The sequence below is a fragment of the Apteryx mantelli genome, chromosome 1 (assembly GCF_036417845.1).
Source record: "Apteryx mantelli isolate bAptMan1 chromosome 1, bAptMan1.hap1, whole genome shotgun sequence".
Classification (NCBI taxonomy): Eukaryota; Metazoa; Chordata; class Aves; order Apterygiformes; family Apterygidae; genus Apteryx; species Apteryx mantelli.
Window position 1 is genome coordinate 56,912,734 of NC_089978.1, and position 24,503 is coordinate 56,937,236.

Below are 24,503 nucleotides of genomic sequence, written 5' to 3' on the forward strand. Positions count from 1 at the left end.
TACTGAGCTATATTTCTTTTCTATTAAAAATATGTGCACAAAATGAATGTATCTCATTAAAATGGAATGTTTGTGCTGTGAGGCTTGAATTAATTTAGACTAGAAGATGATTCTTTGAGAGTAGAATAGTTTGATAAACCACTTTTGTGTGTGTTTGTGTGTTAAACTAGCTACACTCATCGTGTGGTTGGCAGTGGAATCAAAGCTCAGTCTGGAAATCCAGAAGTAAAAGTGAAAGGAACAGATCCTGTAATAAGTCAAATTATTGACAAGCTGAAACATATTATTCAGGTAAGCTGCTTTTACCTATGGATATGTACTATTTACTATAGTTATAACACTAAAGACCAACCTGGTAGTGAAAGTATGAATTTATTGTTCATTAAAGGTTAATTGTTAATTCAAATTATTGTTCAATGCACTCTCACACCAAAAACCTATTATTTTCTGCATAAAATATTTCAGCTCCATTATTAATAATGATTTAGTTAAAAGGTTTGTGTATGGTAGGCGAACATTGGAAATAAGTCTCTGGCAGCTGGGCCATCTGTACCTGTGAGTACAGCTCAGCATTGCAATAAATAGAAGTGCAATCAGTATAATTTAGGGGTGTTAACAGGGCGTGTAATTTTGAAAACAAATAAAACATAATCTTCCACCATGTCTTCTTCCTAAATCTGGCTTCTTTCCAAACAAGACTTGCTGTGAAGGTTTGTTGTATAGATGACAAGCAGAAATACTAGGAAGTCTGAACAAGAGCAGCATGCTTGCTGTAGAAGTTGGTGTACATGACCTGATGTACTTGTTGATGTAATTCAAGGCTTACAAGGCAGCCAGTTCCAATATGTTTCTACATAACTGTAGTACTGTAATATATCTAAGTGGTGTTACAGCTATCTTTTGCTATGTCGTTAAAGTGTATCTCTATATGTGTAGGTAGCCAGAACTACAGGACAAAAACTTGACACTATTGAAATCAACAGGAGTTTGGCTGATGATTCCGTATTTCAATCAGAAAATACAGGTTTCTACTTTGATCTGAAGACTCAGCCGCCTTAAGGATATAAGAAATGCTCTAACAGCATTGGTCTACTTGGCAGTAATCCCTCTAGCCCCATATCTTGTATTCAGCATTGGTAAAAGGAGAGGCCCTTTAGGGAGGGCGTGCAAGCTTGGCAGCTTTCTCCTCTCTACTGCATTCCCCAAGCTTGAGCATTAGGGATATTAGAGGGTTATTCTTTACCTAGTTCATTTAGTTCCATTTAAGGAACTACTTTAATTTTGTTCTTCCATATTCTTGGCAGCTTTTAGATGCACTTTCCCAAGCGACTTCTGGAGTTGAAATAAGAAAGCCATTCTAACTGTAATGATAGCTTCATGATGAACTCTGTTGGTTCTTATTTCTCTATTTTTGAAAAATAAGTTTTCTCTGACAACAAAAGAAAGAATGAAGTAGACAAGACAGAGAAAAATTTTCTTCCTTTAGTCAGGGTGTTTTCTAGGAGAAGTGGCATCCAGATTCAAACTCAAAAGCAATCATTCTTTCTTCCAGTTAGAAACAAGCATCTTTTCTCAGCCTTTCAACTTCGGCATGCTTTTGTCTCTACTTTCTTAAAATGGTATGTAAGTGAGCACAGTTTTGCCTCCAAAGAGATGCTGGGGCTTAATTAAGAACTACAAATTATTCTCCAAAGGAAAAAAAAAAATGCAAATCCTTGTGAGTAATCCTCAAGGTCTTTCATCTATCAGGAATGCCATCCTTTGATATTAAAACTGCATGGTATAGTTTGTTGTGTTGTTTTCCCCCAGAGACTAGGAGTTGTGCTGTTTCCTCCTCAGGTGAGGATCTAAAAGAGTGCAACAGAACAATTCCATTATAAGATATTTCATTTTGAGAGCTTATTCACCTTGTCCCAGAAGACTAGACCGGATCTTGGTCAGAAGGGCTTAAAATTTACATACTGCAAGCCTTACTAACCTGCAAATATAATATCTTTCTATGGGACAGTTTCCTTTCTTTCAGATCTGAGTATTGAAATAGGGTTAGAGAATAAAGAGAACATCAAATACCTTAGAGACTCAATATATGTGTTTTTTATCAGATAAAAAGGCTGATGAAACTGCAGAAAAAGCTTTTTTCTCTACCATTTACTGCTTGGAGAAGGAGGCTGGGGAGGGTGAATTAGAGATTCAAATTCAAAAGATCACCTTTTTGTCCTTTGTGATATGAAAAGGATGAATCACATGTTAAGCTTACTATGGACCAGCCTGAGAGGTTAAATAAAGGAAATTTAATGTGTTGTGGATGCCTCACAGGTAGAAGTCACATCTCTACAAATTGAAGCCCAATACTCTAGCCAAGCAGTATTAATGCATTGCAAGAGCTTAAATAGCTAATTTAGTAGCAAAATTGTATTTTCTCTGATTTTCAGAACTAATAGTTCATGAAATCTATGGAGGTTTGTATGCTTTAATCAAGCTTTAAAGTAACACAAATTAGCAGTGATATGTAACTTGCCATTTTTGTAGGCAACTGTATATTTCACAGAATCAAAGAATCACAGAATGGTTGAGGTTGGAAAGAACTTTGGAGATCATCTAATCCAAGCCCCCTGCTCAAGCTGGGTCATGTACAGCAGGTTGCCCAGGACCATGTCCAGACAGCTTTTGAATATCTCCAAGGATGGAAACTCCACAACCTTTCTGGGCAGCCTGCTCCAGCGCTCGACGTCCCTCACAGTTTTTCCTTATATTCAGACAGAACTTACTGTGGTTCAGTTTGTGCCTGTTGCCTCTTGTCCTGTCGCTGGGCACCACTGAGAAGAGTCTGGCCTCATCCTCTGTACACCCTCCCTTCATATATTTTTACATGTTGATAAGATCTCCCCTCAGTCTTCTCTTCTCCAGGCTGAACAGTCCCAGCTCTCTCAGCCTTTCCTCATATGACAGATGATTTGTATTATTTGTATGTAAACTCCATGTATATGTAATTGCTGTAACCTTGTTTGCAAAACAAGTTAATTTATGTTATTTAGTTGTGTTTCATATGGAGCATGGAATGCAGCCATTTTCTCTGTTAGGAGAAAGGAAAAGAGTGATAATTCAGGTTTGGGGGACTTTCCACATCAGCCTTTAAACATTTGAAGATACAGAATATTGAAGCAGCATTGTTCTCTCTATCCTGATGCCATCATAGGATATAGCCCTTCCTTCTCAACCACACCAGAGCTCTGTGAATCAGCGGTAAGGATAGCCTGATTTTTTTTTGCTCGTGTAGCCCATCATTGTACTAAGGCCTTCCAGACTGAAACGTGCATACCACATATAAACACCCTACAGCAGAATCAGAAATGTCACTTCTGGCACTTCTGACAATAAACATGGTGAAAAGCACTGAAATGTAATGTAATCAATGATGAGCTTCTGAAATTTGTTTACCGTAGGTGTGGGATTCATTTCTGTATTCAGACACCTACATGTAGGCATTTAAGCTTCCCTTACATGTAAATGTAGTCCATGGAGCCTAGACAGATGTTCATTTGACCAAATGCAAATGTCTGCTTCAGGAAGAGAAGAGTAGTTCTTTAGGCACGCAGAATATAGAAGGAGCTGATGATACATTGTCCACATGTTGGCATCTACATTGTAGACCCCTGCAGTTAGGTGTCTGAACTGAAGAATTTCACCCTTGTGTCATTTGATAAAAAGAAATATTTAGCGGATATACTGGATCTTTTCATACTGCTACCTTCTGCTTTTTCAAAGGGTTATGTTGGATCATAGGATCATCAAACCATAAGCAAAACTAAAGTTTCTACTTCACAATGAAACTTTTTCCTTTTGCAGGTATCTGAGCTGGGCTGAAATACATAGAATAATTTTTTGTTTTTTATTTCTCTGAACTTACTCTTTCCATTTCAGAGATCTTGATTATAGTTCAGACAGCCAGAAACTTGTAAAGACACATCCAAATATTTGGGGAGCTTTTAAAAACATTCTGATTTAGTGGTTAAATATTTCTTTCCAATGATTAAAAGAAAAGATAATCAAGCCATAATAGGACTAGTTCAATGTGGATGACCAGTCTGGCATTGAGACTAAAGAACTGATGTCAGATAGAGATATATTAAATTTTGCCCTTCCAGAACAGAAATAATAATTCTTTCTACTATGTCCAGAGTAGAAAATATGTGTTAGAAAGCTTCTTTGTTCTCTAAAACTTTCCTTTCCCTTTGTTCTCAACTGAAGCAGATATCTATTATCACTTTTCTCACCAACTGCAATAAATTTTACTTCTTACTTTCAAGAATCCAGGCAGGAGGGCAGGAAAATGAATATGCTGAGATAAAAGGGAGGGCCCATTTAACTCTAGTGAGCTCCCAGAAAATCAGACTGCACGTATTTATTGTACACATGACTAAATATCATCAAGTAGCAAAAGACAGACAGGTGCACCAAAAATCCATTTTTGGTTATCTTTAATGTGCACATGAGAAAATGATTAAAGACTCTTCTGCCTGCAGCAAAGAAGAGGCCTCTCTGAGTGCTTCCTCTTTTCTCACTAGGTATATATACAGGTGCATAAAGATCTCTAGCAAAGAATCTGCTCTAAAATATTTAAACATATGATGTTTAAATATATTCTTAATTTTCTAGGTTCTAGTCTATAAAAACTTTAAACCATTGAAATAAAACTTGTTGCATAATGGAAAGTATTTCTTCCCAGTAGGCTGTGGTTTCTGGGCTATTGTGCTGGGGTTAAACTAGCACAATAGTTCACAGACTTTACAACAGAGACCTTTTTACTACATGCCACAGTGGCCCATATGACACTTCTCCTTTTTGAGAGGCTCAGAGTAACCCTTCTTTTTCTGTAAGTAGTGGATTTACCAAAAATCAATAGAACTTTCTGATTCTGTTGGACCCTGACTGCTATAATCTGTGCTCTCGACTCCATGGGTTGATATTGCCAGCAACAGAGTGCAATTAGAGGAACTAACCTGAACTCTGCTGAATGACAATCAGTGGTGAAAATGGCTTGACAAAGTCACCTTCTTTTGTAAAAAATCCTTACTTGTACAGACTGGTGTTTTGGAGAGCTTTTTAAATGATGGGCTCTTCCTCATTCATTTATCTTCACGGTAGGCAAATAATGGCTTCAGTGCATATTCTCATATGTACTCTAATCTGCAACTGTCACTCTTGTTTAATAGGCAATCATGATAAGCAAAGTCAGTTGCATATGGCAACAATAATAATGGTAATTATTTTTCCTTCTTCCCCAATAATTTAAAAACATGATTCATTTATCATTCCTGCAAGTACAAATACTAAGGTTATGAAGTAAATATGATGTTTTGGTACTGTGATTACAGGAGATGTGGAACTTGATCCTTTCAATGTGTTTCAGAAGGCAATCCCAATGAATGCTTTTGAAAATAATAGACATTTCTTGGAGCTGGTATTTATAGGTGAAATAAAACCTTCCTAATCTTAGAAAATCCTGCCATAGTAAAAAAATTCCACTATGTCTCTCTGTTCAAATTAGGTAGACAAAATCTCCCTCTGGAGATCTCCAGTGGCACCTGCCACTCTTCACTGACTATACTGGAAACTTAACTATTAGGATAAGTGATTTCCTAGTTCTAGGTGCAAAAAAAGATGTGCCTGAACTCATCTGGAAGAGCTCCCATGCTATATTGCTATATCCCTGGTCTGGTATTTGGCATAGTATTTGTTTTCACTGCAAAGGGCTGAAAAATGTTACTAATGGAAATGTTATCTAATTATAATTAGTCAGATCTATACTGAAATGAGAATTCATTATAATATTTTTGTTATTGATACAAATTTTAAAGCCAAAGATAGACTAAAACCAGTATCCAACTACTAATTTATAACTGTATAAAAGCTGAACGTGTTTATGAAACGATTCATGACAGATTAAAGAATTTTTAAAATTATATTTCAGTAATTGAACCCTAAGTTTTGGTTCAAATTCAGGTCATAATTTGCTGTGCCAAAGGGAAAAGTATTATAGCATGGAATTATAAGAATATACACTTTTTATGTGGGATCAGATCTATGGACAATTAAGTCTAATATCATGTTCGGTTGGTACCTATTGTCAGCGGGTTTCTAGGTACATCTCAGAAATTCTGAGTGACAGAGATGAGATTAATTTGCCATCCTTAAACAATTTTGTTTATTTCTTTCCTTATGCATCTTAACATTTGTTAACTTTCTTCTGACTACATGTGCACATTAAGCATGGGTCTTGGCTGAACAAAGAGATGTCTAAATCCTTTAACTGAATAGATGCCATTAATTCATAAAGCATTTCATGTTGGTGACATATGGATTCTTCCTTTTCTAGTGTTCATTACTACAGCATTGTAAGTACTGTGTTTCACCATACCATCATTTGCCCATTTGCCTATCTCAAAAAGGTTACAAAAATAGTGAGATGGGATTTTGTTTTGACATTGATTTGTCATACCAACAACTTGACTTCCCAGCTGTGCTTTTAAAAGCTTTTCTCAATGAACAGCAGCATAGGTGGATTAATACATATTTTCATAAGAGCTGTTCAAGTACATATTGGAACTGGTGATGGAATACATTACCTGAGTTCTCAACTGCACATACAAAGAACTGTGTTTTTAAATTATTCATATGCAAGATGTTGTACTTGCAGTTGCACTTCCCTTTGATCACTGATATCATGTTTGTGCCTTCTTTAGTGTTATGATAATTACCTAATAGTTAAAATCCTTCTGCCTCTTATAAGAGTTCAAACTGCTGAATAAATTTAAGAAATTATAATTTCTGATGACTCCATTCATGATTGAAATGCAGTTCTTTCTCATGCAATGGGTGAATTCTTAAGAGTATGGCATTTAACAGTCTCAAACACTTAGGGTTTGATACTGCCTTCAGTAACAGGGACAAGCTGTTGAGACTCTCTTTGAAAAAGTTTTTTCCTTTCTATTCCGAAATTTATTTTGTTGATATACTGTATCTGGCACTTTGCTGCAGTTAAATAACAGGTGCCCCATAGAGGTAACTGGGAAGTAAAATTTCCTGTCAGCTGTGTTTGCTCCTATACCACCCATTTATAATTTTTGTTTATTTTTAAATAGGAAAGACTGTATCAAAAGTTTTGGAGGTTTTTTTTTATGTATTATAAATTTATATCTACTTGTTAATTTTACTTCATTTTTTTCCTTTCTTTTGACTGTCTGTCTTTTACACTTTTTATTTTCTCTGGAAGTAGATTAACCACTCCTGCAGATACAGGACAGCTCAATATCTTAATTATGTTAAATTATTTCCAGTGATTTGTTGGCTCCTCCTTTCATTTTTGATGCATTGGCTCCTCCTTTTGTTTTACTTCCAAGATTAATATAATGCCCTTGTCATTTTGAACTCAAACCCTGGGACAAATTCTATCCATGAAAGGCATAATAGCAGAGTATTCTAGTCACTATTAGGATATTCCTCCTTGACAGACAAGTCTATTTTATATTTGTTGTGTGAGCTTTTCCTCTCTTTTGGCACATACGTGGAGAACTGGGCTTATCACACAGTACTGACCTCAGCTCCTGATTGCTAGCTAGTGCCGAAGATATGTTAAATACTTTGAGTGTTACTATTGTATGTAAGATATTGATGTAATTTCTGCAGAGATATTAAACGGCTAGGAATGAGAGAGGACATTCTCTTCTGAGCTACATCCTCCACATCTTACACTTCCAGCCTCAAAAATACAGATCAGAATGCAGCATTGCTGATGCTTTTGTATCTCTCTGGAGCGAAAAGGTTTTCTTAATGGTTCTGTGATGATAAGGAAGGTATATGCCCCTTTCGTTGCTCACAAAGGTGGTCTTTCTTTCTCTGCTTGAAAGTCAAAACAGTAAAAGTTATACGAACTTTCTGAAGTGACTGTATGTCCTGGAAAAATTATGTGTAAACTCAAACCTATGTGGTCTGCAGGGGGAAGGCAGAGGAGGAACAAACTTAAGCCCGTTATGTCCCTGTGTTCAGCTTCCTAGGAGGTATATTGAGCAAAGCAGGCCACCAGACACACAGTCCTTTTTGTCAGTGTCTTTAATGAGATCCCAGTAATCTTTGTTTTGTTTGGTTTTGCTTTTCACTAACTAGTTATCAAAGTTATTAAAGGTCAATTAGAGTCCCAGGCATTAGCGCAAATGATCTTTACTTTTTGTAATATTTTTTAAATAGTATTTATGCTTAAATGAAAAGCTTTTGATTTCTCTAAATCTGAATAACAAAAGAAAAGTGCTGTACTTTATATAGAGCTTTCTGGACCTAGGGTTAAGGTCCAAATTTGAGTAAAACTCTAAATGATGAGCTAATTACCCCAAAAGATTAATATTTGTATTTTTCCTTTTTTTTCTTTCTTCTTCCTTCAGTTATAAAGCAGCACACAGTTCATATTGAGAAAGCATACACATTGATGTGACAGGGAGACACTACCAATTCTTATCCATTTAGTGCAGACAACAGCGACACAGAAAACAAGACAGCCTTTTCTTGCTACTTAGGTGGATAGTGACACTAACTAAAATATTCATTATGGTGCAGATGGTCTTTGCACAAGCCTGTTTTGCACCAAAATTGCTTGTTGCTATAGTCGTGCAAAATGCTTGTGTTAGGGTTTGTCAGTGAATGAGAAACGTTGTAGCTTCTCATTTTTAAGTACAGTATTAAGCAAAGGAAGGGTTTTGAGATTTCAGACGAGTTATGGCTATAACAAACAATATAATCAGGAACACAGTTTTTTTGACGCCTACTTTAGAAAATCTGATCTATTTTATTATTTGCACTACTATGGAAACTATAGAGAGGAAATTATTTTTCCTATCTATAGTTTATTATTTATGCTCTTTGGCTCTCTTAAAAATGGATTTTTTATAGTTTTTTTAATACTTTTTCTTCCAAACTTTCCATAACTGTGGCCATAGATCTATTATTCTATTCTAAGAAAGCAAGAAGAGGTTTCTCCCCTACCTCTTGGAAAGTAGTGGCAATTCTGAGAGTGAAAAGGAGTGTCTGGTGCCCTTAATTCCCAATCCCAATTTAGGAAAGAAGGAGAATATATATAGCTAGATATATAATTGAGACAGAACAGAGAGTTCAAAAGTGCTTCAGGGCCCTGATCTGGTAGTCACAATGATATTCACTCAAACTCTCCTTAATTTCAATGGGGGTCCCCAGAAGCTCAGAGGTCAGTCTGTGAGGGCTGGAAATTTCTGCTTCCTTCTATAATTTCATCAAAGAATAGAAAAGCCCTTCTTTTGGCAAGGAGGCAGCACCCCATTAGTTGTACAAATGGATGTGACTTATACTGCATAATGTATGACAGTGGATACATTGCCAGATTTTTAACTAGCTACTTGGATTGGGAGAATCTGTCATCCAAAACATCTTGGGATTTCTTTTGGCATGTGTGCATTTCATAGATATAAAAAAGGCAAAAACCTCCTTAAATTTCTTGTCTATTAAAATTGTCTTACAGGTTAAAGAAGCTATCACTGCCTAATTTCATATTTTTATTGGATAATATCTTGTATTTAACCTTGGTGATGTCTTGTGAGCAGAAGGAAGCAAAGTAGTACAGGAAATGCACTTAATTTTGAGTGAATGTCAATTTAACAATTGGCTTGTCGCAGAACACTTTCAATAGAAGATTGTTTTAGGGAGCATGCGGTATTGTGGATTAGTTTTGCTGTTGGTCTTTTCATTTAGAGAATCAATTGTCATGCAAAGCCAACCATGCCAATTAGTGTATAATCAACTGGAAATGAATTTAGGAATTTAGGCTGCAAGTGACCTGACTAACGGAATCTGGATTTGTGTAAAGAGTCCTTCTTCTTACGATTGAAGAACTATATCTATTTTTTCTCATGTGGAACACTAATTGGACTTACAGAGCTACCTGTGCGCCTCAGCTGTGTACAGGGTGAACAACGTTATTCATTCCATCTTCTGTGTTCACAGACCAGGTTGACAATGAACCAAAATGTAAGTGATATAACAATAACGCAGGAAAAAACATATCCTATTAATAGTTTTTTTATTCACTGGTATTATCACATTAGCAGTGATAAGAATATCGCTAATCTAATAAGGCTTAAATATGGTACAGTGAATCTCACTTAAACAAATAAGTTTTGGGACTGCCCTAGCTCATTTTGCCACAAACTGCTAACTATACTGGAATACATACATGTCCAGTAAAGGCGAATATCTGGCTATTACATTGTATTCATACTGGCTTGTGTTATTCCTCTAAAATAGTAGAATTACTATTTAGTTAGTTTCTGTATAAAATGTATTTTTCAGTGGAATGCAATTTGCTATAAAATGAATTTATCCTAAATATCTTCTGAAGTATTAGACTAGTTTGTTTTGGAAATATTTTATATAAAGTTTTGAATAAGCTTGATTACTACTAAAAAGGTTGGATTAATCTTATGATGATTTTACGCATAAGATTTCAATCAGTCATTGCATTTTAAATGCTATTTTAGATTTGCATTGTAAATTACTTTCTTAACAGAAGTGTTTTTAGAGGAAGCTGAATTAATTGAAGCTGTTATTTGCATCCAAGCAAAGACCATTACAGTATCTACTTCTGAAAACCAATAATTACAGTTATTATGTTAAAGTAATAAAAGATGGAGGAATTTTCCTGAAGTGACATATTCAGAACAACATATGTGGTAGAAAGGGAAGAGAAGTGCAGACTTCAACATGTAGACTTTAATATCAAGAGAGACTTAAAAAGATTTAAGTAAAGCAAGAAATCAACTCTTTAATCAGGACTAAAAGTTCTAACTTACTGAAATGTCACAAAATGATCATATAGTTAACTTCATTGCCAGTCTCTTCTGAGTAGAGGCCCAGATATTAAATATCACATCAGGGTGCAAGAGTATCAGCAAAAATTTGAGAAGCTTACAGTCCTGTTCATACAAATTAATGTCAGACATATAAGCCTGTAAATATAAAAACATTAACAGAATACTCTGTATGCAAGCAAACTTACTGAAAAAGAAAAAAGAGTGGAGCAGTAACAGGAAGGTACCATGGTACAGTAGCTGCCATTAAGACCTATGTGGCGCTATGTATGCTGGTCTCACCAGCACTGTGGGAATTCCTGAGTGAGCGGATCCTCTTGGCTGATGTAGTAAAGGAATAAGCACGATAACCACGCTCTGTGCACATTTGTATGTTAGTGCTTGTTGATCTGTGCCTTCCCCACTTTAATTTTCTCGGTGTGATTCTGTACAGCAGCAAAGATCATTTCAAAGATAATCAAATTTCAGTAAGTGTTGATAAAATGGAAATATGTTACCTCTTGTCAGTCCAGGTGCCACAGCTGAGGAAAATGCTACTGTGTGAACTCCTGCTTTATTAACAGCAGATAACACACAGGGGAACAGTCCTCATAAATGCTGTGACCATGAGCAAAGGTTGTCATCAGCTACAAAATAGAAAGCAGTAGGAATCAGGCTTCTTTATCATCAGTGCTCATAAAACTATTTTTTGAAATATGTATAATGCTCACTGTGCAAAATTATGATATCTAAAACAAAACAGGTACCACTGTAGTGCAAAAGACTGCAAAAAGGAATTGCAGCAGTATGTCATCCTATAGTCAACTGCTGTGAGAGAAAAGTTGATGTCTACAGACTTTCTGGCCTGAAAAGCAATACATCCTTTTTGAGCACATTGAATGTATCCTATCTGAGCCAGGTTATTTCCTTCTAGTCAGCTCTGGGAGATCCTCAGAGTAAGTGGCGTGTGGACAGCAATACAGAGCAAGTCATTTGCTGTAGGCATCATCATAATTTGTTCTCCTTGTCAGTCTGTACAATAAGCAATGCCTTCTGCAGGAACAAGAAATATCAGTCTGGAGAACTCTGAATACTGAAATCTGAAATCATGGTCTGAAATCATCAAAATGAATATCCTGTGTTGTCTATGAGGGCTGCTTTTTGCCCCACAGAACTCACCTGCCCCATTCTTTTCTCTCTGTCACTGCAAGAAATTACAGAAAACAGCAGCATAGTAGATACTAGGGTGGATTAAACTGCGTTTCACTCCTGTAGTGTGCATGTAAAATCTATGTGGATAACACAATCTGATATCTGAAACTGTAGCGCATACTTTAAGAGTACACTTTTTGCTTATCACACCGCTGGTGTTATCCTGAGGGAGCTGGCCAGCAAGTGGTTGAAGGTTTGAAGCCCAAGGGGAAGTACTTGCATTAAGTCTCAGCAAAATTATTCAGCATCAGTTATGGATTAAAGTGAAATGTCAGAAACAAGCTGTGCTATGCAATTTTGTTAGTGGTGTTGTTTGTTTTAAGAGTTAACAGGAGAATACAAATATTTCCTGGCAGAGTAGGGATATTTTTTAGGTTTGTGGTGGAACAACTATAGGGAGAGAAGCTCCCTGTAGTAACACTGCTCTTTATTTGACTGATACGCAATTAAAAAAAAACAAAAAAAAACCCTACTAAACATGCTGATTCCAAGTTTCTTCTACAATAAGCACATAAACATAATAAGAGAATCCATTCACAGGGGAAAACTGGTCCAGATTCATTACTTATATAACAATTCATGACTTTGATAGTAACATGACTGAAAAGACATTTATATATTTCTTTGCATAACAAGTTAGTTACTACTTTCGAATGATCTTTTTCAAATTTTATGTCTGGAAATGTTTTAACAAACGAGCCCTGATATACTTTATTAAACAGGTCTCATTTAAATTTACTTTAATGCATACATTGCTTTAAGTGAGTTTCCAAGACCTTACATCCTAAGTTAATTTTAACTTATTTGTTGGCATGAAGACAGTTTATTTGCCAGTTCCTTAATGCTCATAAATTTTCCTATCTTTTACCCTTCTTGACCTTTGCCTGTTGCTGGTGGGCCTTTTCTTTACAAGCAGAAAGATGTAAGTTCTTGGGACGATCTAGTTGTTCTCATGCTGCCAAAGAACCACCTTCATTTGTTTGCAAGGTTTGTTATGTCCCTCCCCGCAGGTCACACTTTGTAAAGAAAATGGATGTAGCTCTTTCTCCTTCCTTCCCTCCAGCTGTTCTGGTAGTGGGACACTGATGAGACACCTCTTCTTCCTCTTTTTCCTCAACTTTTTCTTTTGTCCCAGGGAGCAGTGCAGCTTGATCTATGGACTACGTCACTGGATTGACTTAAAGAGCTGTAGAAAAAACCCCCATGAAGTGGAGCTGTAAAACACTTATAGAGAAAGCCCTAAGACACTGCTGTTATCTGTAATTTCTGAAACAGAATACCTAGAGCACAGTTTTGTATGTATGATAACGTTTAGGAAGCTTCACTTCCTGTCACTTACTTGTCATTTCAATAGATTAAAATAGTTAAAAGTAATTGCTGTCCATATCTAGTGTTATTTGACATCTGATTACTGTATAATTCTGCTCATATATATACTGGCCCACAGTCCAGGCTGTGCAAATCCAAAGGAAGTTTTGTGTGGGCTAAAGACCTTTACAGCTACAAATTCTTTGAGTTAATTTTAGATAAAAGTCTTTCTTTCCCCTCTTTTCAACCTGTCCCTGGGATGTATAATAGGAATAAAGAGAGAAACGTCCCATCCTTCCTCCATATTCCTTAAAGTATTATTTTCCCAGGACCAGTCTCCCCTTATTCAGCTTCTTGCTTCCTGACCCTCTTAATTGCCCTCCCAGTTTCTCATCCTGACTTCCTAAAGGATTCCATGGTTTTCACCCAGTTCCACATCATGTTTCATTGTCTTACTCGGCATGTCTTTTAATGGATTTCTGCCCTTCTGTGTTTCCCATTGGTATGAAGGTCGGCACAGTGACAGCTCAGCTTGGACACAGAAATGTTGCTTCCGAGTCAGTCATGGCTATAACAGAAAGAACTAGGATTAAATATCTGACTTAAGGTGTTGCTGTCAGATAATAAATATTCATATATGCACATAGGAAAGAAAGTGTGTTACAGCTTCTGTCAAAACTTCTGTTTTAATTGTGGTGAGAGATGGGGAGGCATTTTAAAGTGCAAATAATGAATGACTATGATAAAACATAGTGATAAGGTTGAAAGAGATCTAAGTTCAAATTCCTACTTCTAGCATTCTAGCTAGCTTCAAGCAAGATCTTTTGCTTTTTGAAAATGTGGAATCTCACCCTAAAGACATAGACAGACTGTAATTTCCTTGTTAACTTAGCTGTTTTGCTCTGACTTAGTCTTGCCATAGAACTATTTGCTAAAATCTATGCTAAATTTGTTCTGTTGAACTTTAATGTCAAAGCACAGAGATCTGTGCAAACACAAAATTGCAGCACAATATAGATAAATCTAACAATGTTACCTTTTAATGAAAATTTACAAGCTGCCATATCAGACCTGAAATACAGTAGCCTCTTCAAAATAGTAGCCGTCACTACTTTCTTCATTTCTTCATCCTCTGATTTTAGACCCTTGTAATAGGCAGAGAGGCAGTAATCTGCTTTCCAAATAAGTCTTGTGCTGATCTTGAATAGTCAGGTATTGGCATAACCTTGGAGCATGACATTCAATATTGATTCAGAAAATGCTTTTATGCATTAGAATAATTCAATCCATTCTGTCTGTTCTTCTCCACTTTCTGTTTGACTGTTGCCATCCTCCATCTTATCCTTCACTAGAGGTCCTCCTGTCTCTCTCTTTTCCACTCTCAAACACTTTGCATCGACTATAAACTTTATCCCAGCTGTCAGCGTTACCCTATTCTTCTGTTAAGAACTCCTTTACAACCTTTTTGAAGTCTTGTTTGAAGTGCCAGCCATCTGGTTCCCTCATGGTTCAGCTGCAGTTAGTCCCTCCTGTACCTGCTCCCTTTATTTCTGAAGTGTCTCCAGTTCTTGATTTATCTGATTTTTTTTTTTTTTGAATTTCACTGTTTTTTCAATTGTGGATTAAAGCTTTGCCTCTCTAGTTGTGTGATACTAGAAGTATGTCAGTAAATGCTGTTGTGGAGGGCTTGGTCTTTATCTTTCATCCTAACAGCCTAACTGTTGTCTCCAGAGCCTTCTTTCTTTTTTGTATCTACATGGACCATTTATACTGGTTCCTCTCCAGAAATTTTCAGACATCTTGTCTATGCATCAAGCCCACACAATCCATATGGTTCACCGTGACCAGGTAATTTTATTGTAAGTTCTTCTCTAGCATCACACACTGAACTATCTGCCCACCATTTCAGCTTACTTCTAGTCGCAGTAGGAATCCCTTCTCCCAGGGAAAGAATCAGTGTGAGAGGATGAGGAGTGTCTATCACTGGGATTATTTCTGCCTTTAATAGTTCATTGCCTTTCTAGCTGATTTTTGGGGCTGCTAGCTCAGAGATGAGATTGCTATACTCAGGTCTCCATGATGGATCTCCTATAAGAACCTGCTCCTTAACAGCAGTGGAGATGCTACCTTGAATATTCAAAGAGTGTGGCTGTCTTCCTCTCTGTCTTCCTGAAATTCTTCAGTTCAGCATCTTCATTTCTGGAGTCAAAACTTTGTCTATTAGGGTTACAGGCTGCCTATGCAGTGCATGTGCAGCTGGTACCTGCCTCAAAGCAGGTAATCAGATTGACAACTAATGTTGTATGAATAAACATAGTAAACAATAAAAATGACAGTTTGGGGATATTTTGAATAAGCTTTTATTTAGAATTTTTCAAAAAAGAAAGGTATTGATCTTAAATGAGACTTTCAATCGAAAAGATTTTTTTTTGACATCATCTACTTTCCACTACTTCTTTTGTTTTCTATTTCATTCCCTTTCTTATTTTTCCCAACACTGTTTTTCAACAGGAAGGGAAAAAAACCTGGAAGATAAATGATTGAATCGAAAGAAAAAATATATTTAATATTTTTCTTGAAAAAAGTTGTAAGTGAAAATGTTAATAATTGAAAAATCCAAACAAATAAGAAGTTATGAATAATTACAGTTCTATTTTACCTTTTATTTGATGTTTGTATAATAGGTTCTCTTCAAAACCTTTTTCTCAGCCATTCTTTAGATTTTTGATTCAGTATCTGTTTTTAAAAGAGATCTTCATTGAAGATTCTTAATTTTGACACATTTGCATATCTAGGCCCCATCTTCTAATAAATTGCATGTGGGTGTCATTCTTTATTTTTCTGTGTTTTGGTTATTACTTTCAAAATAACAATCACTTGCAATTTCTTGAATATTCCAGAATTTTCATTTGAAAAAAAGCTTTCTATAACTTTTCCAGGAAAGATTTCAAGTATTTGTATTTATTTTACTGTAACTAACATTTATGAGAAAAATATTATCGCTCCCTATTGCGACACTGTATTTGATGCTGAGACTATACTAACGTAGCGTGTGCAGTTCACAGAATGTCTGTCAAGTATCTTCTGACACTTTTGAAATTCTGATTTTTACTTTTCTTTTATGTGTTGTGAATTATTCATTTCCACATTTTTTCACTTTGCGCATAGCTTAATGATCCGTCTTTTGTGTTCTGCCAATTTGTCTGTCTATTCCATTCCTACTCAAAGCTTTCTGAACCGCCCAGCTTGCACAGATGTCAGTGTGTTATACTACATACCTATGTTATACTACATACTACAGTATGTTAGCCATACTTTCCAGGTCCCTTGAATGTAGCAATCTATGTTTACTTGTCTCCTTATGCCCCAGATATAAAATCTTTCACCTTAAACTTTAGCTTAGCCTACTGTGAGAACTGATAGCATTACCTCCTGGGAAGATTCCTTACAGTTCTTCACTGCTTCATCAGCTCCTGCAAACACTATTCAGAATTCGTCCCAAATCCCCTGCACTCCAGGTGTCACCAGGTTCTCATCTTCAGTGCAGCCACTTACTCTGCACTACAGATAGGCTTTTTGGGAAGAGCATAATCAGTGGGAGGAAATGCAACTTTCCCCATCATACTGAAGGGCATCTCCTACAGAGCATTCTTCTGGCTGAGCTAATTTTGCAATTGCAGGGGAAGGAGAAGAAAGGGGAAAGAAGTGTTTCTCTTAAGAACCTAAAGGGAATGTATTTGGGTGTAAAGGGCTGTAAAATAAAACAAAAAAAGTTGAGAAAGTGCAATATATTCTTTTTCATCCATAGTGGTCTTAGATATTATTTATAACAAAAGCCCTCAAAGAATTTTCAGAAAATGTTTTGGTAGTTTTAAATTGCTGATGTTTCATACTGGGCCCAAAAGATGTTCATTTCTGTTACTGTTACTGCTACTAAATAAGTTACTATTTAGTTTTGCTGTCCTTTGTCCAAATGAACCTGACTAAATATTCTGAGATAATGGAAGAGACCTGTTTTAAGAGCAAAATTCATGGGATTATGTATATTTTGTGGACTCTGATTGCAGTCATGAGATTTAGAGCATAGGTCTTGTAATATATTTTTAAAATGTTTTAGACAGTTTTTCTGATATAGAGGTCTTGAGTCTGTTTATAGGAATCAATACCACAAATCACAGGAGATTATTTTCATTACTATAGTTTATTTCTAGAATTTATAGCTAAAACCTCACCTGATTACATTCAAGGCTACTGTCTGTAAGACATTCTAGTTTTGTAGAACATATAATGTCATCTACAAACCCTGAGATTCTATTCTTTACCTCTGTATTTCTGTACTGTACAGGGATGGGTGGCTCAGGTGAAAGGCTAAAGTTTATGAAATTTTTCATGCTGCTCAACTTCTTTCTCCCTCCCTCTTCTTCTCCCTCTTCCTCCCCCTCTTTCTCTCTTTCTTCCTCTCTCTTTTGTCTGCCAATGCAGTTAAAACAATAAAAGTTTCATGCACTACAATAATTATTTTTGAGTCCTACCTTTATTGCCTTCTAGCTTGTATGACAGCTCCATTATTCAGGATGTGAAATATGCAAGTTCTCAAGGACAGGAAAATAGTATATTTGTTTTGTGTATATTTCTAGAAGAAAAAAAATGTCATGAATAGGATATGCCTTTGATATTGAAAGCAACGTTCTGGCCTGGGCTCAGACCATCTTGAATCATATAACAGAGTGCTAATAAAGGGGAAAATACAGCTCTAGAGGCAATTCAGACTTGGGATGGCCTGAATCACACTCTAGGATATCTCATTTTTCTTTTGGGGGATTCTAGAATGACCACAGTCTGAATTTAGACATCAGGAAGTCTTTTACCAAAGAAATACAATTGGTAGCATAAATCTCGCTCATTGTGAGCAATGCCAAATTCTGTTTGCATCTCGTTTAGGTGGACCTTAGGCAGCTATCTTGTAAGAACAGATTGACCACTTACTTTTCCACATAAACCTTGTAGATTCTAAAAACCCATTAGCAACTCCCCAGGCACCAAAGCTTCATTAAAGCCCCCTGAAGAGCTGATTCCTTAGGAGTAATTTAAAATTAATTAATGCAGGATGTATTTTCATGACACAAGGCTTCAGCAGAAATACCAGTCTAAGGAGTCCCATCTGCCAGACACCTCACTGCTCTTTTTTCCTCATTTTTATTTGCAGAGTTTTTTGTTTAGATTTTTTATGAATTTTGGTGATATGATAGGGAGGAGAGGATTGCTTTTACCTAGCTCTGCTCTGCTCCACAGTAGAGCTCCCCAAACAGCTATTGCAGGACTGCCAAGATGAGGACACAATTATTTTAAGCCAATAATGTTGCAGACTATGTCCTGTGTTCGCACTGAAGTAATTCCAGAGCAGACAAAGAAGAGGAGAAGGAACTGAGATCACATTAGATGACTTTTGCCAATAATTTAGTAGTTGTAGTGCTTGCCCAGGAAATCTAAAACCTCAGTTCTAGGCTATTGTAAAGTAGAGAAAGAATGAACCTCAAAGTAAATCCATAAAGGCTTGGGATTCTGTAATTCCCAAATGGAATTGATGGAAAGACTGAGTTATAAAGAAATGATAAAATTTATAGCAACAGAAGTTTACAATAGCAGTCCAATAATGTATTGATTCCTTATTTAGAGTTGGATGTGTCATCTATTTCTCAGGAAAAATACTTTCATTATAGACAAAGAGTAAGCAAAGGGAAAATGTTGCTTCACTCCCCTAAGACTTCGGTACAATCTAAACCCTATTCACCTAAAGAGATGGCACTCTAAATGGACTCTTCTTTGTTAGCAGGGACTAAATGTAGTCCTGTGTGCTTTGCTGGCAATGACATCAGGTGATCATTTCCCATGTTACTGAAGTGCTTTAGTCACCTTAACAAGCTTTCTGACATTTTAAATTAACATACTGCTAGAAAGATAGGAGACATTCATGGACAAAGGCTCTGTAGCTAACACTCTTCTATCTCAAAGGGCAAACTTTGAAAAAGTAAGGGATATGAAAGTGACTGTTCTGAGAAGTTCATGATTTTGAATACAGATTGTATCAAAATTGTTGCAACTATCTCTAGTTGGAATGTCAGAAAACAGGAGGAAAAATTAAAATAACAGAGCTGGTATTCAAATCAAAATGGATAAATAAAAATGCAAAAGTCTGTACGAAATAAGAGTTGGGAAGGAAGACTGATAACGAGAAAAAAATACATCTTTTTTGTTAGAAAATGCAGGGATAACATGGAATTGCCAAAAGTCAAGCTAACTTAAACTTGCAGAAGGTAGTAAATAACTAATAAATAATGGTAGAATAGCCACAAACAGTGACCAAAGGCTTCAGCAAGATTAATAAGAAGCAAATTAGAGAGAGCTGAACTTCTGTACAACCAATAATAAAGGTGATGCTGAATAAGGAATGCAAGGGAGGGTGAATTACGGGAATGAGGTCATGGAAATACTGGATAATCAAGATGAAAGGAAGAAAATTAAGTATCAATTCAGACTTCTGTGCACCTAGTAAACTGACCACAACAATATAAATCAATTTAGGGAAAAAATGGGAGGGAAGGGGAAAAACAGAAAATGTGTTAAGAGACAACATGAGTTTACAGAGAGTTCGTTGTGACAGAGCAATGTAATATCTTGCCAATATTCCAAGCAAACAAAATGCAGAAGCTTTGCTTGACGTAGCATAAAATAAATGCTTATCCGAGTGTCAGTAAGACAGTTGTTATAATGTCATATGAAATACATTTGATGGGCATGGAAAGATAGGGATTAAAGAGCTTGTAGTTAATTAATTATCTCAGAAGAAAAAATTCAGCAGCATGTGTTTAAAGAGCAGTTATTAGCCTGGAGGAAGATTACTAACAGAGTTCTTCAAAGACTGACACTGCAGCCACTCATATTAAATACTTTGGCAAGTACTTTTAAGCCAATGACCTTGGCTTAAAAAGATAATGTGTTAAATATTTGGAAATGATATGAAGATGGGAGATATGGTAATAAGAAACAAGTCAGATCATATAGGAGCAACTAAGTGATTGTGAGGCTTGCAGCGATAGAAATGGGATGAAATATAAAATGTGAAACCTAAGCTTGTGCATAAGGGACAGTCTGCCAGTTAGCAGTAAGAATTTCTATGCAGTTGAAGCTCATCTGCTGGAAGCAAATGAGAAAGGTAACACCTGGGTCTGGTAACTGATCACAAAATGAATTTTAGCCACCTATACTCTCCAGTAATTTAGACTCATGGGAGGCTTCTTATCATTGGTACAGCTATAGATCCAGGTGATGGTTATACGCTTATTTCCTAAATTTTCTCTACAAATTCAATATGCTATTCTCTATTGCTTTTTATTTTTATAATTTATTTCATAAATGCTTAGATAGTATTATTATTAATATGGTAGTGTCTATCAGTGTGAAAACTGAACCTTCAGATAAAAACATTACCTCTGATTGTATCATGAACCCAGTTGAACTATGGAATTCCTTTCAATTTTTCCTAATTGTTTTTCAGATTCTATGTTTAATTTTAGTGATTCATATTATTAAGAGGAAAAGATGCTGGTGTAAATTTATACATTTACATTTATTTGAGTTTCACTTAAATATTTAAGCATTTCCAGTCGACATATATATATTAAACTGTTTTGGTCTGTTCAAAAGTTGGTTATGACAGCCTGCTTCCTGAAAACTGGAGATTACAAATCTTTTATGTGCTTTCCAGTACTAATGATGAAAAAAGTTCTTTTTTATTTTTTGCAGCTCAGGAAATGATGGTTGTGTTATTTTTAGGGGGTTTTCATGAAATCAAAACGATAATAATGGTTAGGACTTAAAAAAAATCAATGATAACTACTTTAAAAAATTACTGTAATAGTATCTTCCTCATTCTACTGAATGTTTCTGAAATGCTATTGATGAACTGATTTTATTTCAGAGTTTATTGCCTTGACAGAGCCAATAATCATGCTACTAGTAAATTCAGTAAAACACAAATTCCCCAAACTCCCCCCTCCAAAATATTAGAGAAATCTTTACGAAAACTCAGTATCTGTTGATCCTTGAGTATACATGTAAATGTATTTCAATCATTGTCTGCCCTATGTATATTTCCACATAACAATCAACTGTCTGTGTTATCCATCAGAATAACCAGAAACACTTTAGAGATGTAAGTTCACAATTATATTGGTAAAGAAAAATAGAATTAAATTATAATTGTTTTTCTATCTCCATTGAACTTCTAATTGGTAAATTTTGCAATCAAAATCTCTCATCAAAGATTTTTGCATACATTCCATTTCTTTTGCTATATTGATGGCCATGAACATTTTAAGTTCTAGGAGCGGTGAATTTTGAGCCATGTTTCCTATAAAAGTCTTGTAAGTCATATGAGACTGTAAAATGGCAAAAATTTCATCTTGCTTTTGTGCCATTTCTTGGTAAGCCTATATACACTTTTCCCTAACTGAATACTGTTTAAAGGCTTCAAATAAAAATCCTATTTTTCTTCTCAGAAATACAATGATGATCCAAAAAAATCATATAAAGCTCCCAAAGCACTTTCTGGCACTTAGTTGTGTGATTAAGCAGTTGTGGATGGAAAAAAGTGCAACAGGCTTTGAATAAGATAAGTGTTAATTTCTCTCTTGTGCCTTTTGCATTCAAATCAGACCTGATCAAGGTTTGTACTTCTCTCCCTTTCTTAAGTGTAAAACTTGGTAAGAATGGAAAGGATTAATTATAATACCTACTTAGCTAGGGCACTCAGTGATTTTTTTATTTTTCAAAGGAGTATGCTTAATGTAAATCTGTTTCAATTATTTTTTTCAAAAGCCTGGATAGCTCTACTAATTATGAATGAATTTACTTTTACTGAAAATAATATATAAATAAATACTGAAAATGGAATTCTGAAATAATTGTTTTGGGTGATGGCTTTTTCAGCTGTTGGAGGTTCATTCAAATATTCTTATGAATACTGGAATTAAAAGTATTGATTCTGTAGTAATTACTCCTTAGGCACAGATTTATACAATATGGAATATCAGTTGTCATTGAATGCCAACAGTTCCTACTAAAACTAATTTTCATTATTTCTCTTTTTACCTTTTTCAAACTGCTGGTGAAGTTTTGGTTATAAAATCTATGTGAACTTCATTTAGAAATCTCTTTGCCACTGAAGGTCTCCAAACTACTGCGTGGTAAAATCGTCATAGCTGAAAATGGCTGGGTGTGCAAGCTATTTTCAAGAAGGCCCCTAAGTGAAATAAAAGAAGGAAAGTGAAAAACTCTTTTTGTTCTGTAATATTTATTTTAATAAGTGCAGACCATCTTGTACATATTATTTGCATCATTCATGTGGAATTAAGAATGACTAATATGGCTAAATCTAATCACGGTACCTTCATCAGATTTTTTGTTCTCTTAACCAATATTATTTGAACTGATATTTCACTTTAAAATAAGTCACTTATTATTAGAAAGTTCAGTGCTTTTAATGATTGCTTTCATTTTTATAAACAGGAACATGAACCCGTTATTTATGAAAAGGTGTGCAATTTCTTGCCTCTTTACTACAATTAGTTGTTTGTTGTCAAGAACATACTCAGCGATTGTCTTGCATTTTAGACTTTAATGGAATTTTGAAGTCAAGTGTATTCAGTAAGACAAGGTAATGTGGATGTGATGAAAAGAAGCTATTAAAGTAGTCTTAATAAGGTTTGGAAGACAGGGGAACTTAAGGGTTCTTAATGGCTGCTGGAATTTTGGTTTATCTTCTGCTTGTCACATTTTGATCTCTTTTGCCATATGTTTTCATTTCAGCTTAGTTGTGTATGTCCTAAATGTATGCAGCCTTTACTTCAAAATGATTTATATTAACATTTGTTTCATGTTCCTTTCACTGGTTTGTTGTGTTTTTTGTATTAAATCTCTTTGGACCATGGATTATGTGTTTCTGCAGTTTGAATTTCTGTTGGGGTTTTGGATGGTATTACAGTTTGGAAAACAGTTACTTCATTAACATATGAGCAAAGGAAGTGAGGCAAATGTTGATTAGAAGAGAGACAAACCTTGATTTATGTTTAAGGTGGGCATGTGCACACTAATGAGATTGTATTAGACATGACTCAGAAAAGTGACAAGAAAGGAAAACATACTATAAAATAAGTGAAATGCTAAAAACGTGCTCTTAGATACCACAGCCATCCTTCAAAATGTATTGCTACAGCATAGCAATATGCACAACGCTAGTGAAACTTAGATTAAAAAGAAATTGGGACCTGAAGATGAATTATCATTGATTACAGTCCTCAGCTAGTGTGGCTCCCCTTGCTCTAATGAAGTCCCTCTATTTAAGTGTAAAATGTTCTCACCAAAAATCATTGACTTTTACTATTGCCTTTCTTAGATATTTTTTGGACTGTAACTTTCACACATGTTTTGGAGCAGTGTGTTTAGTGTAAGTTCAGAGAGTTCATACAATCATTTCTTGGAAGCATGTTTAATTGCATTTTATTATCAGAAAAGCATCTACCTACTTAGATAGACAATAAGTACATGTACTTTAACACTGAGTATAAGTCAATTAAAAATATACATAAAAATGTTTTGGAAATGGTGAACATAGATGTTGTACCTTTAAAGAGAAAAATATCTAGGTCAATCTTCAATCCCTTGAGCTCCAAAACTAGTAACACCAGCTCAGAACAATTGCAGTGACGCCTCTCCAACCCACTGCACTCCTATCTCTCTAAGAAAAAGCAAACTATCTTGCTTCCAGTGTGTTAGCAATAGAAAATACTGAGAAGTGTCCTTAAGAAGTGTTTAGTAAAAGAGTTGTCTCTGTGATATGCTGTCAGGCATGAAGAGGGAAAAAAATGAATGCCCAAGTGTTTATAACACAGCTTTCTCTTAGAAATAACTAGATAAAATTATTACCTTAAAAAGACCTTTATTAGAATAGTCACAGAGAACAGCCTATTGCTACCAAGAAAAAAAAAAAGTCAGAATAAAGTGAAGAGTGGAAAATAAACAAGACAGTGGAGCTACTTTTAAAAAGATCTTTGAAAGTAT

General features: G+C 35.5%; 1 protein-coding gene across 12 annotated transcripts in view; it reads left to right on the forward strand.

Moving 5' to 3' along the window:
- Positions 1-24,503, forward strand: part of GPC5 (glypican 5) — a 727,382-nt gene that overhangs the window by 260,169 nt on the left and 442,710 nt on the right. For 8 of the 12 annotated variants that reach the window (XM_067293223.1, XM_067293233.1, XM_067293241.1 and 5 more), the window contains exon 6: positions 171-291. The exons of 3 other annotated variants lie outside the window; for them this stretch is intronic. In XM_067293223.1, the coding sequence (XP_067149324.1) occupies positions 171-291 (121 nt within the window). Of the gene's footprint in view, positions 1-170; positions 292-22,557; positions 23,374-24,503 lie in introns of those variants that run through there. One more of the 12 variants, XM_067293301.1, reaches the window with a different exon arrangement.